Source organism: Astatotilapia calliptera, chromosome 18 (genome assembly GCF_900246225.1).
Source record: "Astatotilapia calliptera chromosome 18, fAstCal1.2, whole genome shotgun sequence".
Lineage (NCBI taxonomy): Eukaryota > Metazoa > Chordata > Actinopteri > Cichliformes > Cichlidae > Astatotilapia > Astatotilapia calliptera.
In genome coordinates, this window is record NC_039319.1 from 22,424,096 (window position 1) to 22,440,141 (window position 16,046).

General features: G+C 41.8%; 1 protein-coding gene across 6 annotated transcripts; it reads left to right on the plus strand.

The window, feature by feature from the left end:
- Positions 1–4,297: 4,297 nt before the first annotated feature.
- LOC113011050 (neurabin-1-like) lies at positions 4,298–16,028 on the plus strand. Of its 6 annotated transcripts, none has more exons than XM_026150412.1 (19): positions 4,298–4,531; positions 5,866–8,027; positions 8,680–8,812; positions 8,945–9,065; positions 9,136–9,264; positions 10,986–11,073; positions 11,159–11,320; positions 11,459–11,512; positions 12,004–12,104; positions 12,292–12,420; positions 12,530–12,626; positions 12,715–12,784; positions 12,990–13,126; positions 13,231–13,457; positions 13,637–13,702; positions 14,033–14,237; positions 14,415–14,513; positions 14,947–15,135; positions 15,431–16,028. In XM_026150412.1, exons 2-19 carry the CDS (start codon positions 6,159–6,161, stop codon positions 15,662–15,664), a joined length of 4,110 nt encoding a protein of 1,369 aa, XP_026006197.1. In that variant the 5' UTR covers positions 4,298–4,531; positions 5,866–6,158; the 3' UTR covers positions 15,665–16,028. The 6 variants fall into 6 exon arrangements, with proteins under 6 accessions (XP_026006197.1, XP_026006198.1, XP_026006196.1 ...); XM_026150413.1 differs by lacking the exon at positions 4,298–4,531 and adding an exon at positions 5,139–5,286; XM_026150411.1 differs by lacking the exon at positions 4,298–4,531 and adding an exon at positions 5,351–5,649.
- Positions 16,029–16,046: the final 18 nt, after the last annotated feature.

A 16,046-nucleotide genomic window follows, 5' to 3' on the forward strand; every position in this document is an offset into this window, starting at 1 on the left:
ATTAAACATCCAGTAGTGTTAACAGTTGATCTCAGACATTACAGCTATTTTCTTATAACACAGGATAATGCTGGAACAAATATCAAGCATATTCATCAGTTAAACAATCCTCCCAGAAAGCATGATTTAAGAGCAGAGGCTGACATTGTTATTGGGAATTCTTCAGACTCATCATACCCACACAGTGTATCATTTTCATCTCTGATCCCTATTGTGAAAACCCACCCAGGATCATGTATGATTTCATACAAGGAAATCTATGTATTTAGTTTCAAGGGAGTTTGTCATCAAGCAAAGATTTGTGAGACAGCAGGCAGCATGAAATTCACCAGTAATATGAGAAAACGTGATCTTAAAAAAAAGTTATGTTAAAGATTGAAAGCATTTAGAGGAATTTAGGGAATTTCTCCATTTTCACTGACTGCACTGAAAAACCACAGCAGGTCAGACAGAAGGAGGAAGGCGAGAGAGTTACGATCCCATGATGGGCCCTCTTTTATCCCCTCATTCTGGCAACTGATAATATTAACTCTATTGCATCAGGTTAATTACAACGTCTGAATGTGTGCACCTGTTGAAAGTGTGTGTGTGCGAGTGTGCGCATGTGTGTGCGCGCAATTGTTTACGCTTGCCTTAATGCATCTGTTTAAAATGGCACTTCAACACGCATGAGAGTAATACTGGAGGGTGAAGGAAATTTTCACCAGACTGTCTGTGTGTGTGTGTGTGTGTGTGTGTGTGTGTGTGTGTGTGTGTGTGTGTGTGTGTGTGTGTGTGTGTGTGTGTGTGTGTGTGTGTGTGTGCCAGTTGTCTCACAAAGGGTAGTGCTCTTTTTTAAATATTTCTTATTTAAAAAAAATGTCTGGAGATTAAAGTTGAATTACAGCTACATAGAGTACATGGAGACCTATTAAGTATTATAGTAGTAGTGGTATTATAACACCTATCACAACCCTATTAAGCATAAGGTATGCTATTTTATGGACAGAGATGTACAATATAACACATTTTATCATAATATCATCTTTATTGAGATTGATACTTTTAAAATAAAACACTGTTGGCAAACACACAGCTGACAGTTTTGTACTGTAAAGCTTATACTCTGGGAAGCACGGTTCAGGATTATTGTTATTGTAGTTTACAATAAATTGCTGGTACATTGGCGGTATCTTTTATGATCTTTCATGTTTGATCTAATGACATCTAAAGGCTTAACTCTGCCATTTATGCTCGTCATACTCATCAGCACAGGATTAGATCTCTATTACTTGTGTTTTTAAAATGAGACATCTGCAGTGTGCACATGCAATACAACAGTATCACTGTGCATATTTATACGCTCACAAGCTGATCTATAAAAACTGCCACCTGAGGGACACGTGAGACTATGTCCCAGCACGGTGTAAAGGGATTCTGCAGTGCAGCGGCACAGCTACATCGTGCTTTGCTCATTTAAATTGACAACTTGTGCGTTCATCCCAGATATGAGTTGAGTGGAGAGAATGTGTGTGTCTGCATTTAAATGCTCAGAGGATAGAAGGCAATTCCCTCATGAAACTGGGAATCTTTAAATATGGCTGACTGAACAGACAACCATATGGGGCAAGGCTGTGTGCGAAATGCAGCCTACACAACAACACACTCAGTCACATGCACACAAACACACAGTCGATACAGTCAACTATTATAGTAAAACCATCTGCCAGTCACTTCTAATTTGTTTAAATAACGATGACGTTGCTGTTTACTAAAGCAGTACTCAATGCTAGGTGTTTCAGAGATAACCAGGGTTTATAAATTTGCAACCCCAATTCCAAAAGAGCTGGGATGTTGTGTAAAACATAAATAAAACCTCAATGCAAATATTTGCAAATCTAGATCTTGATAAACACATATTTTATTCACAATATACCACAGAAAACTTCCATCTTCTTATCCACATCAGGGTCATGGCTGGGCTGGAGTCGATCCCAGTAGTCATAAGGGAAAGAGCAGACTACACCCTGGAGAGGTTGCCAGTCTATTGCAGGCCTAACACAGAGAGACAGACCACCATTCATGCTCACATTCACAGCTACAAATTTAGAATCATCACGTATGTCTTTGGACCATGGCAGGAAGCCAAAGTACCTGCAGTAAGTAACCCACACAGACACAGTGAAAACATGCAAACTCATCTACATCTGCATACCTCACGTGTCTTCACTTAGTTATTTTTGTACTTAGTTATTTATCTTTCATTAATTTTTATCCTTATTTTTATCTTTATTTATCTTAATATCTTGTCCTATATTTATCCTTATTTACCTTGTTCCTTTAACCCTTACCACACAGAGAAATGCTGTTTCTTTTGTACACATGACAACAAACACTTTGAATCTTGAATCTTGAAACTCCACTGATGGATTTGAATCCAGGACCTTTTTATGGTGAGGGAATGTTGCTAACCATCGCACCACCATGCTGCCCCATTGAAAACATATCAAATGCTTAAACTAAGGGAAAAACATTTAAGAAAAAAAATGATATCAGATTCTAGCTGCTCAATGGTCCTGGGTCTTCTTTGTACTTTTTGTTTCATGATGTTTTGAACTGGGGAAAGGTCTGGACTTTTGGCTCAGAAAAGATGGCGGCATTTCTGGATCCTGCTTACATATGGCTTCTTGTACTACATGTACTGCAGATGATAAGATTTTCTAACGTCTTCCCGATTTTACATTACAGAACATTATTCTGAAATTGTTCAACACTTTATATATACATTTGTTTTGCAGATTGGTGAACCTCTGCCAAAATTTACTTCTGAGAAACTCAATGCTCTTTTCATACCCAGTCATGTTACTGACCTGCTCCCAGTTAACCTCCTTAGCTGTAAAATATTCCTCCACCTGTTGTTTTTATTTATATTTTAGTACCACTTGCTTTTCTAGTATTTTTCCCCCATCACAACTTGTTTGTGACATGTTAGTGCCATCATTATGATGTAGTGAAATTTGTCAGTTTAAATATTTAACATGTTTTTTATATTCTAGTGTGAATACAATATAGGAGCATGAGACCTATAAATGATGCATTTTGCTTTTGTTTACATTTTACACAACGTACCAACTTTTCTGGATTTGGGGTAAGTCAGAGGGTTAGGGTTAGTTTAGACTTTTTTTTTTAATAAATTGGCTAATATTTTTTTTTAAAAATGGATGAATGGATATATAGTTAAAATATGTGCAATAATCCCTACATGATTTTGAAAGGACTATATTCACTGAGGTCATGAAATAAAGCCGTCAGTGCTCTCTGGTGGACTAACAACAGAACAGCTGTACTAATGGTAAATATATGTCCACATCCAATTTCTGTGCTGCAGTTTCATGCTGCATATCCACTGAAATGTTGGGATACATACTGAAACATACAATCTGTGATAAAGCAACAAAACAGGTGAAATTGAAATAAAAGCTCAATAAGAACAACAAAGAAAATGTGCTGGTGTGTGACAAATCTGTTCTCCAGGGACACTGACAGCAATTGTTTAGCTCCATTTTCCACACTAGCAGCACACTCGCCGTACAGTAGCACTGTCCACAAACCCACAAACACAATAGTACTGCTGCAAAGAGAACCTATGCGTTGGCACAAGTACTGACGGGTCTATTATTGTGTCTAAATTGTAACCGTCTCTTTTTTATGTCAATCTGAGGAGAGAAAGACAGAAACTCCTGTACAAGTCAAGGTGACCTGAGAGCTATCAGCACAAACAGGGCTCTGTATTTCTCATCTTACTTGCGATCAATCCGAAATACTGCTGAGTAAAACAGAGGGGGCTTGCTGTCACTTCACAGCATTTATCATTCCTACAATTTGCTGTTTTCTCTACTCTTCAGTCCTTTACATTTCTACTGCTTCTCACATTCCAGGTTAGATTTTCTGCCTCCATTCTTTGTCTTCATTTACTCTGCCTCGCTCACTTTTCTACCTCTCAAAATTGACTTTCTCGCCCACCGCGACATCACTCCCTCAATTTCCATCTTCCCTTCATTTTCCCTCCCTCTCTTGGTTAGCCTCATTCAGAAGAAGGCTTTTGTGATTGGCCAGTATTTATATCAACTAGGTCCCAGTGCCACCTGGGACAATAGTCTCCTGTCAGATCCAGGTCATAGCAAGCAGAACCACTCTTCGGCTCTGCACGGTTCAGTCCAGTCCATTGAAATCCAGTCCAGCCCATCTGCCACACAAGCCAACCTCTCAGACAGACATAGGTACTGCACCTAATCACCCGCTGGCATCACACAGACACACAAGGCAGGAGCACGCACAGGTGCTGCATCACTGCTCCCATTTTGCCTCACACACACACACACAGGTAGACAGTGGGAGAGCTGGCTGACTGCACAAACCTGCACCATGCACACAGGTGAATATTCACACCAAGCCTGCCTCTGAGCCCAATAGAGGCTCTGCTAGTGACATTTTTTCTTTACTACAGACAGCAACTCTGGCAGTGATGCTGAGAAGCAGGAAACAGGTGAAGGTAAGTGGATGTAGCACAGATCTGCATGCTTGGTAGAAGTTTAAGAGAGAACTACCATGTTTAGCATTATGCAATAATATGGGGGAAAGCTACAAAACAGGTAGCTTTCCCCCCATATTATTGGCATTATTAGCCTCACAATGGTTAACAACCACCACTAAATATGAGACTGTAATAGGCTTTAGTGACCAAAATAAGACTTTCCACTGAAGATAAATACTTTATAGGGCACAGATGTTACAACTGACTTTTTAAATGTAGGCTAACTTGCCCGAGGGCTGGTACCCACTCACCGTCAGTGCTACACAGTTACTGGAGTAGTTTACACAGGATTACAGGGGGATAATCCATTTACAGTATTTAGAGACATGAGTCGCCATCTGTCTGTATTTATCTCAGCAAGGGAGCCGTCAGCACCGACTGACAGCAGCAGCACTTTTATGGTGAGACGAAACTGTCGGGGAGGGTCTAGAGAAAGAGCTATTACTTTAATAATATTCCAGTTACTTTCTTGTAATTTAGCTAACCGCTGGATCACGAGCCCTAACGCGCTGGAGCCCGCGACCTTTAAACTGCGCGCGCACACTCGCCAGGTTGGTGAACTTTGCTGCCTTCACATGCCGTCGTGAAATCCGAGCTCCGAACGACAAATTTGCGATTTCATTTTTGCGAGACAGTTTTAGCTAGTCACAGTTAGTCCGAGGAAAAGTCTTGTGCCAAGAAAAACACTGCTTTTGCAGTAAGCTGTCAGAAAGGTGGGTGTAGGGTTGCAATGAAAAGAAAGCTTAACTGACCCGGGCTTGAAGCCAGATTCCGTTAATGTGACTAATTAATTTATCTAATTGGAATTTTTTTTGCCTAAAACGTTAAGGAAACAATAATCTAAATAAACTGATTTAGACTATCGTTGATATTAGAAGTGCAAAAATGCGCAAGCTTATGTACACACGCCCTCAATCCTTTTTTTCGACAGGGCGTGTGAACTTAAATGTTGTCTAGAAGGGACCGCAAACAAGTCTAATTGTGGATACCTGTGTCAAGTAGATATACAAAAATGTCTACATGCTACGTTTTTATCTTTTAAACTGTTCTGGCGATTGAAATTCTTCGATAAAAGAGTGAGTATTTTTTTAAAAATGTGTTGTTCTTAATCCTGGCACTGGATAGTTTGTCTCAGTCAGTAACTGAGGTTTAGCGTTTTGTTTTCTTCTTTGATTCAAGGGTTTAAGGACAGAGCGATGCTTTATAGATTTTGAGGCACCTAAAAAGGTATTATTTATTTCATGTTTGTTTGCACTGTACGCCTACTGAGCTATTCTTAATGTGCTTTTCAGGAGATTTTCACTGTGGTGGTGATAATGAATTGAAGAATCTGGAGTCTACCTTATGACAATGAACTTCCCAGACCAAAAGCCTGCCTTTAATGTTTGCTGTCATCACACAAATGCAGTAAACTTGTAAACCACCAGCTTTTGTCAAGAATATCTTGCCTTATTGCAACCATTTCACTGTACCAGCAAGTCTTCAAACATTTGCCTTTCCCCAGGTGCTTTGTCTAGCTACGAAAAGCATCTATTTCAGATTGTCCACAGTTTCTCTCTTAGCCAGAGAACCTCCAAATTTTCCAATGATGCGGACAGAGAGCAAAGGCCGAAGTGCCTCCCCTCACAGGATAACTTACAAATCTGATTTCCATGCTATCAAATGCTCATTCGACACTGGGACCAGTTTACAGCCAGGGACCAAATCTGCTGCTGCCCAGCGCTCTGCTGTGCACCCTAACAAGCTGGAGTCCAGCCTGTCAGAGCCCCTAATGTCCTGCACCAGCACCAGTGGTAGCACAGGTTGCAGAAGTAGAATCCACAGCACCAGGGGGACCAAAATCAGAGATAACATCTTTCTTCAAATGGACAGCCAGCAGTTGAAACAAGATAGCGGCCCAGTGCCAAGTTCTGGCTCCACGGTGCTTATTTCTCCCCCAAATCCTAGCATACAGCTCCAGACTTCACCTTTTCCTGGATCCAGGTGTTCAGTCATCAATTCCTCATCTGCTCTGAGCACTGTAACAACAAATATTTCTATCCCAGAATCCTCCCTGAAAGATAAACCATCCAAAGCGGAGGAAATTACGGATATTGACCGAGCTGCTCTGGCACAGAAGTTCTCTGTAACTCGAAGATTGTTTGAGAGCAAGATGATGGAAGATGGGGGTGGTGGAGGCCAGGTTTCAAAACCCCTGATTGCCAGGGGAAGCAAGGGGATGGAAGATGGGAAAGTAGAAGTCAACAATGTAGAAAAGGTGGAAGAGGGAAATGGGAAAAGGAGGAACACAGAAGAGGATGGCTTAGATAAAGACAAATCCATGAACCATATCATAAATGTTTCCTTGCTGAAGCCTTCTACACCATCTTCACTGACAAGGTGCCCTAAATCCCCCGTCTCAGATATTCCTGGCGATGCATCCAACAAGTACAACTACTTTGACAAAGACGATCAAATCAAAGTATCACAAACAGAAGGAGAAGCATCCTGTCTTAACCCCTGCTTGACCCCTGAGGAGACGCTTCGAGCAGAGTTGGTCAGCATAAAAAATGAGTCATCAGAAAGTGATGAGAATGAAGAAGGGAAGGAGTGGAAAGAGAATAAATGCTGGATTAAGGATCAAGTGACATATATTGGTATAGCTCCAGGTGAAGAGTCCTCAGTGGATGATGTGTTTGAGGAGCCTAGTGTGGAAACACAGGGACCTTACAAATTGGAAAACAGGGTGGTATTACAAGTACGAAATGTTGGACCAATCATTTCATCAGGAGACCACCAGAAGGAGCTGTCAGGGAGCATGACAGAGAAAGGAGGAACGGAGGATGGCAGGGATGTTGGAAGAGACAAGTATCTGCAGGTGAGTGAACAATGGGAGGGTGGAAGGGAGGAGCAGAACAGAGAGTTCGTAGCACGGGCTGAGGAGAAGTCGACAGAAGAAGGAGGCAACAGGGAAAAAATGACTGATGCAGTGGTAGAAGAGAGTTTTGGTGGGAAGGAAAGGGTCATCGTGCAAGAGAAGGAAGTTTACAACAAGGCTGTGGGAAAGGGCAAAGGTGGAGTGGAGGAATGTAGACAAAGTCAAGAAAAGGAAAATGGGAAAGAAGAGAAAAGTAGGAAGGAAGAAGGCAGAACACCTGAGCTGCAAGCAGAGTTTGCAACTGAGGAGGTCAAGCATGTAGCATTAAGAGGAGGTAGTGATGGAAACACTGAAGCAGGAGGCGGCAAAGAGGCCCAAAAAGAAGATGCATTAATCAGTGGCATTGAGAACAAGGCTTTTGCATATGATCAGGAATCCCAGTCCCATCCAGAGCTTTCCACTCCACCAAGACAAGAGTTGGAAAACCAGCTTTTGTTGGAGTATGAGGAAATTCCCGGTGTGCCTGAACTTTCCGACAAGGAGAATGAGGATGGATATGCCGAGAGGAAGGTCAAGTTCTGCTCGGCACCAATCAAGGTAGGGAAACCTTTGTGAAAAATAACGCAAACGTTAAGGGTTTGCAGGCTTTAAGCTACCATTGCTCATTTTATTGAAAGCTGCAAGGTCTGTAAAGTCATGCACTTGAGAAACTCTTTTGTCGTAGATTTGTGTGACTGTCAGTTCCAGCTGCTATTTGAATCTGAGTAAGCGAGGTGTTAGCCCAAAGCAATGTTTCTAATCCATTAAGAGAGGAGGAAAGACAAGATTCCACACGCTTCCCTCTGTCAGCGCTCGGCTCAGAGCTGCCTTTACACCGGAAAAAGATCCCGCGGCATTAATCTGGATCGATTATAACAAACTACTGTAGCAGTGGTCAGTGTGGCATCAGTAAATGTCATATGGAAGTTGTGTGTGTACACTTAGATATTTTGCAATCCTGTAATTGTTGGTACAGTTTGCTCAAGTGTTTGCATTTACTCGATCCGATGCTGGCTCTCACACTAACCACATTTGTCTGTATAAACAAGGTCTTGTTGTGTCAATAGCTGCAGATCTTTCTAGTCAGCCCACAGTGAACATATGCACCAGATAAGAATGCAAAAAAACAGGCATTTTCATTTAGCCTAAAATTGCCATCAATGTTAACCTAAGTTGAGGCCTTAATTGCATGATGAATGGTGTGTTTCAGGTGTACAACACCTATTCTAATGCAGATTATGACAGACACAATGAAGATATTGACCCAGTGTCTGCTTCGGCTGAGTTTGAGCTAGAGAAGAGAGTGGAAAGGATGGATGTTTTTCCAGTGGAGATAAAAAAGGGTTTGTATGAGCATCTGTTTTTCCTCTCTCCTCTGATTGTTAAACGTCTAATGATTTTTAGCAGTTAATGTAGCTAATGTAAGGATAAATTCCCAATGTCTTCACTACCTTTTTTTCCCCCACACCCTCCAGGTGAAGATGGACTCGGCATCAGCATCATTGGGATGGGTGTAGGTGCTGACCAGGGACTGGAAAAACTTGGCATCTTTGTCAAGACAATCACTGAAGGAGGAGCAACCCAGAAGGATGGAAGGTTAGCTTTAGTGTCTTTATTTTTTTTTTTCTCTGAATAAAACCAAGATAAAGGTAGATACTCTCCTCAGTCTGTATGTGTTTATCTCTGTAAGGATTCGGGTGAATGACCAGATAGTGGAGGTGGATGGAGTGAGTTTAGTTGGAGTCTCCCAGCTGTTTGCAGCCACAGTCCTTAAGAACACATCGGGTCTCGTCAAGTAAGTTACCACACAGCAAGTTTTTTTTTTTGGTCTGTGACACGTCCTGATTCTTGTTATGTTGAACAGCTTTGTGTATTTTTGCTGTTATCTTAGACCAGCGGTCCCCAGCCCCTGGGCCATGGACCAGTACCAGTCTGTGGGTCATTTGGTACTGGGCCGCAAGAGTTGAGACTAGGATGTGAAATTTATGGTTTTCAGGGGTTTTATCATTAACTCTGTTTCCCTGGGTCTTTTCCCGTGTTGTAGTTGTGTCTTATTTTGAAAGAAATATTTACCATAGCGACCCGAGAGCACTAAGGGGCAGAGAGGAGGACGTTACTCTCAATGTTGTTGGCGCATTTCAGGAGAACGCTGCTAATAAAGCTACACAATTACACAGTGAATTTGCTTTTATTATTATATTTACAAAATACCACAGTTTTTGTCTTGGTTGTATCATTTTACTTGTTGTATTTATCCGCGACACCTTAAAGGCTGGTCCGTGAAAATATTGTCTGACATTAAACCGGTCCGTGGCGCAAAAAAGCATGCGGACTCCAACATCGTTTTTTTGGTAAACCGTATATAAAAGTGTGTTTGTGCACTTCTTTGATATTCCACTTTAAAAATAATGTGCAAAGATAAGTGACAGGGCCTCCTAAGATGTCTAAAAGTTGTATAAAGATGAAACAATGTTAGTGCTATAAATAAAGTCTTCTCAGATATTTTTAGTCTTTTATCATAAGGGTGATATTGTATTTGCAAGTTTAACTCGGTTAACACATAATATATTCTTCACAGTACTGTCTAAGATTTTCTTAAGTCTGCCATAGTGTGCAGGATTGTCTGTCAGCCCTTCAGATCATAATGAAAAACACTAATAGAAACATTTTAATTTCTTTTATAATAAACACTTGAGCACCTCATATTGTAGGTTTTGGGTGCCATCTGGCAAATCTTTAAATGCCAGAAATGAACACATCAGCTCATTATTTCCTCTTCATGACACCCTCATGTGGTCTGTCTTTTCACACAGCAATGTTTTGGGGTTTTTCTTCTGATATAAACTTTGAAGCAACATTTATAAATCGCATCCAACATTTTTGGATAATCTGAGTGTCTGTAAATGCACCGACATTTAGAGCATGTTTAAAAACAGTCAGCGCCTGCAGCTATACTAATGTACGATGACAGCGTACCACCAACACTCAGAGTACATTTTGACACGCCGCAGCAGGATCAACCCGGTAGTAAATAATAATGACGAATCAGTTTCCAGTCGGCTGCTTTAGTTCAGGGGTCGCCTTTGTACTTTTGCACTTGTTATCTGTGTTTGCTGACTGGCATTAGTTGTCATGCCATCATTAATGTTATTGGTGACACCTGAAAAGTGGGATAGCTCCTCCTAGTGAGGATGAGAAAGTGAGAAGCAAGGGGGCACAGCTGCCAAATGGCAAATCCTGCTTCATAAACATCACCGCTTATGACTTGCAAGAGTGCAGCGATAATATGTCACACCAGCTGATGAAAGACAAAGAATACATCAGTGTTTCCTTGTCTCTCTCAGGTGCACTTTAGTGTTTGAAAGATCTGCCATGAGTCTGCAACTTAAAAAAGCATCCAGAATGTCTGCTGTAAAACGCACAATTTAACACAATCTGCACAGGTGTGTGGTGAGATGGAGTGATTGATCACACCTGTGATTGATTTCTGGGGATTTTTTGTTTTTTTTCCTGCAGGTTTTTGATTGGCCGAGAGAAGGAGGGGGTGGAGAGCGAGGTGGCGCGACTGATAAATGAAAGCCTGGAAATGGATAAAAGCAGAAAGGTGTGTCCTCTTGTAGAAGTGGGGGAGGTTGGCTTGTTTTAACTATTTCTGTTCAATTTAACTGTGCGTGTGTGTCTATATGAAGAGAGAAAGAGATGGCAGAAGAGTGGAGGACAATGATTGCAGCATATCAGAGAAGGGCTTGGTGTTTGATGAAGAGGAGGCGGAGGATGACTGCTGCGAAGAGGAGGATGTGTCCGCTCTTTCGGGTCTAGACAACTACCAGCTCTGCCTCAAATACCAGCAGGTACTCTGTGTTCAACCAGAGGTTTTAGCTTGGATTCATATTCTAAAACTAAAAGAAATGCTGAAAATCTGCGTCCTTTCTTGTAATTGTTAATATATCCAGGTTTATTCATGAATTTGCTCTTTAATGTGCTTACAGCTTCAGTCCAAACTAAGAAGCAAAGCAACCCAACTTGAGCACACTAAAGAACAGGTAGGTCACTCAGTTGAGGTTGAGGCTCTGTGTCTCACTCGCAAACCAATGACTGTACTCACTTCAATACACTACCTTCGCATCCAAATTTGGAAGCCTCTGACCCATTTAACTGTGTATGAGATGCCACAGAGTGGAGTTATTAGGACATGGCTGCTTTCCAGCACTCCTCGTCAAGCCCTGCTTTTTCTGCCTTTGACTTGAAGTAATCACCACTGTGACATAACTGGGTTGGTGAAAGCCTTTCTGAAAGAAATCTTTCTTCTGCGTTGAGTTTTGACTACTTCAACAGCTTTGATGGCACAAAGCAAGAGGAAATGTGTCGTTTCTCCAACAAATGTCTTGATGCATACGATCTAACAACATGAAGGCCCTTTTTTTTTTTTTTTTTTTTTTTTTTTTTTTTTTTTTTTTTTTGGGAAGACATTTTTTTTCCTCTTGTGCACATGACATGCTTGCATTGCATAAAGATAGTTTTGTCTGTTTCTTAGTTAAAGGCTTGGGAGGAGCAGCAGGCCTGTTGGGAGAGCCAGAAGGCTGACTTGGAGCAAAAAGTGGAGGATGGAGAGGACAAAGCAGACAAACTAGAGAAGTACGGTTGAGCAGCTTCAATGCTCTGTCCCATTTTTGTGATATTTTTCTAGAGCGTGTGGAATAGAAAAGCATTTTACCGGAGCAGGCATGAAGATTAAAGGCTGCAATTGGAGACTGTTGATAAATACAATGAAGATTATGATGTGGGTTGATAAGGTGCTAATGAATCCCACTCTGTTTATCAGGTATTGGCAAGAGGCCCAGACCCTGTGCAGAGTTGTAAGCCAGCGACTGGCTGATGCCCAGAGCCAATCAGAAAGCCTGGAGATCAAATACAATAAGGCCAAGAGACTGGTCAGAGAATACCAGAGCAGGTACTCATGAAATCCTGCTAACTCCCTAAAAGTGTTACTAGTGAGCATGCTGTGCAAGTTAGTCAAACTGCACCAAGGTGTCTTACATGTGACTTAATGTGTTTTTAAGAGAGGAAGAGGGGGAGAAAAGGGAGGCAGATTTGAGGAGAGAAATGGAGGAGAAGGAGAGGCAGCACAGAGAGATGATTGAAAAGCTTCAAATCCAGGTGAGGGGAGGCTTTTCAGTGCTTTGAGGATTTATTTACCTGATCCTGACATTTCTCTGTAGTCATTGTTTCTCATTGTGTATCACAGATTGCACAGCTAGAGGGAAAAGAGCCAGTATCTGAGAGAAAGAGCCACTCAACTGACACTTCAAACACCGGTGAGCATCAGTTTTGGTGACAGTGAAGTGTCTTTGCATGTCTGTTTGACTCGGCAGCTGGCTCTACATATTACTGATGATAAATTATATTTTATTTTTCTAGCTTCAGAAGCGGAGGAACACTAAGCTTTTTGAGTTGTCTAATGCAACTTCAGTATGGAAAATTATTATGTAATTTAAATAGGCTTTTATGCATTTGTCTCAGGCACAGACTGGTCGATTCCAGTTCCTAATACCAGCCGTTTAGACTCCAGCGCTCACAAAGCCAGGGCTCAGCTAGCCCAGAAATCCAAGCGCCAACCGCCTTCACGAGACAAACTCAGAGAGAGCTTCAGAAAAGGGGTAAGGAACAGTTTTGTTGTCTGTCTTCCTTTTTTTTTTTTAATATGAAACGGGGGTGAAAGAGATGCAGTTTCTAGCTGTGATCATGTCTTCTCTCACTACAGGAAGAAGGGGCCCTGAAAGCACAAGAGGGACGGTCACTGTCTGCACCCACAGCGATCCGAACCAGTAGAAGCGACGTGTCCAGCACCTCATCGTTCCCAGCCTTCAGTCCTCAAGCTGCAAACAACTCAGTCTTCACCCCTCCAATCTACATCACGGATACCACCCCGTCCTCGCCGAGCAAATCCTCCACCTCTAGAAAATCCAAAAGGAAATTTCCCGACTTCAGGTGGCGGCTCTTTTATTTTGACTCACACTTTCTAAATTTAAAGCCTTAAATTGCTCTTCAGCCTCAGAGTTCTGATGGTTTTGCCAAACATGCTGAATATGGCACTGAGTAAAATTTTGCTGGTTGTATTTTTTTTTTCTTGTATTTACTCTTTAAAGCTTATTTAATATTTCTTTTAGTGGCCTTCGCAAGTCTCTCAGCAAAAGAAGAAGCGAAAAACGCAGCAGGACGTCTGTGAGCAACAGGTGTGGTGACACTAATATGGGTGGGGGGGGAAGAATGTTTTTAAAGATGTGAACCTAACATCTGTTTTGAACACTACTGCTCTTGACAAAGATGAAAAATGTGCATACGTTTTAATATACGTTTACTGCACATTCACCCAGTGTATATACTGTGTGTGTGTGTGTGAGTGTGTGTGTACATATACATATATGTTCTTCCTCTACACCCCCCCCAATTTTTGCACATGTCGAGGAGCGTGTCAGGCTACATTTCACTGTGTGTTATACTTGTATAACTATGCATGTGACAAATAAAGAACCTTGAATGAGGGCATAACTGCTCTTCTCCAGGGCATCCAGTGATGACCTGTTGGATGAGCCCACTGAAGTCTCTCCATCAGGCTCTGTCACCTCCATGCCCTCTTGCCTGCCATTTCCTTGGTTTGGCGAGAGAGGAAGAGAAAAGGAAGAGGAAGGGGAGAGTAGGCGGGAGCGACTTCGGTCTGTATCCAGCAGCAGTTTGCCGTACCTGACCACCTCAGGGAGAAGACAGCAGGTAAGAAAATGAACCCACAACCTTCTCAGCGTGGCCCCTTCTTCCTGTCTCAGCTTTCTGACGTAGAGCAATCTCATACAAACACAACCTCATTTCAAATTGGCTTGCATGCTTTTGTACATATGCAGTAGATAATGAACTATCTAGGCACCCCAGTTTCATTTCTGTTGGTTCCAGAGTATTGGCTCTCCAGTGGGCTGTTCCAGTATGGTGGGTCATGTGTCTGATCACTCCCTCTCTGGACACTCTCACACTTTCACCTTTTCTTCCACTGAGGTGAGTCTATTCTTCCCTTTCTTTTCTTCACTCTTTGCTTCCCCCCGGGCGTTCTGTCCAGCTTTCACACACAGGCTCTTTAACCTCCTAGGACCTGGCATCCACATATGCAGACATCACATTTTGGGTTATTTAGACCAAAATACTCAATTTTGCTTTACAAGGGCCTGATATCCACTTACGAGGACATTATACTGCTACTGTTCTATCAAAATTTTAAACGAATATCCTCATATGTGGCTCTTTTCTTAAAAACAAAAATAAGGTTAAAAAAAAAATCTGGTAATTCTTTGTTTTGACGTTCTTGGGCCCCAATATGACCAAATATCAAAGAGAAATTAAAAATGCATGCCGTGGAAGAGTTTGGGTCTTAGGAGGTTAATCTCTTTAATCATAGCTTCCTTCTCCTGCTATATTCTTTCATACCCCTCAGACTTTGGACGATGACCCAGTTCCCACGAACAACAACAATCAGTGGCAAAGTCGACCCGTCTTGGAGTGGAATAACCAGCAGGTGTGTCTGTGGTTAATCGCTATGAACATGGATAAATACACATCAGAGTTTGCCGCCAGGAGTGTGGATGGGACACAGCTTCTCAACATGGACAGTGAGAAACTCAAGGTCAGCAGATGAGCTACTGCTGTTGGGGGCAGGAGCCAAATGTTTTGTGTTGTGGTGTAACTATATAGGACGATTTATTGTGGACTACTCTGCTCTTCATGCTGGTTGCAGTGTTTCTTAGTAATCACAACAGAGTAGCCTTGATACAAAGTAGTCCAAGTGATTGAGGTTTTACACTAACAAATTTTAAACTTGCTTCTTGTTAAATGTGAAGTCGGTCCCCCGTGTGAGGTCCAAAACGGCATGTGTACCAAATCCACTAGTACCCCATTTAAACACACACTTTTGTTATCAGGCTTTGGGCGTGTGCAGTCAAAGTGACCGTTCTGCCCTGAAGAAAAAGCTTAAGGAAATGAGGAAGAGAGAGGAGAAGGACCAGAGGAGAGGAGCGAAGAGGCTGAAGGAGGAAAAGGATAAAGAAAACGTGGACAGCGATGGCAAAGAGAAGTCAAGGATGATGAGCGAGGGGAAGCCCCTGAAAGACGAAAGATGCAGTGGAAAAACTGTAAGAACAGAGTCGCTCCTGTGAAGGAAAGACTGAGATGAAATGAGATGTACACCACCAGCATGAGTGTGTGTTTGCGGTCTCTCGCAATCAGAACTGCACTTCTACTGAACTAATAGAAACGTCTAGATCGACTGAACACATCTGTAGACTTTAAGAATGAGACCATTAGTCTTCAAATCAGCACTAAGGTTCAAAGCCACAGCACTTGCCTCCTAGGTATTCCTTTAAGTGTGAATTAACTGTATTGCAGTCTGCTTTTTTTTTTTTATTTTAAACTTGAGTCATAATTTATCCTTTTAATATTTAATGAAGTGCTGATTTAAGCACTCAAGTATTTGCTGTACATGTTGGGTTTTTTATGTCTTAATAAATAATGCTTTCAGCATCTTGTTGTTGCTAATGC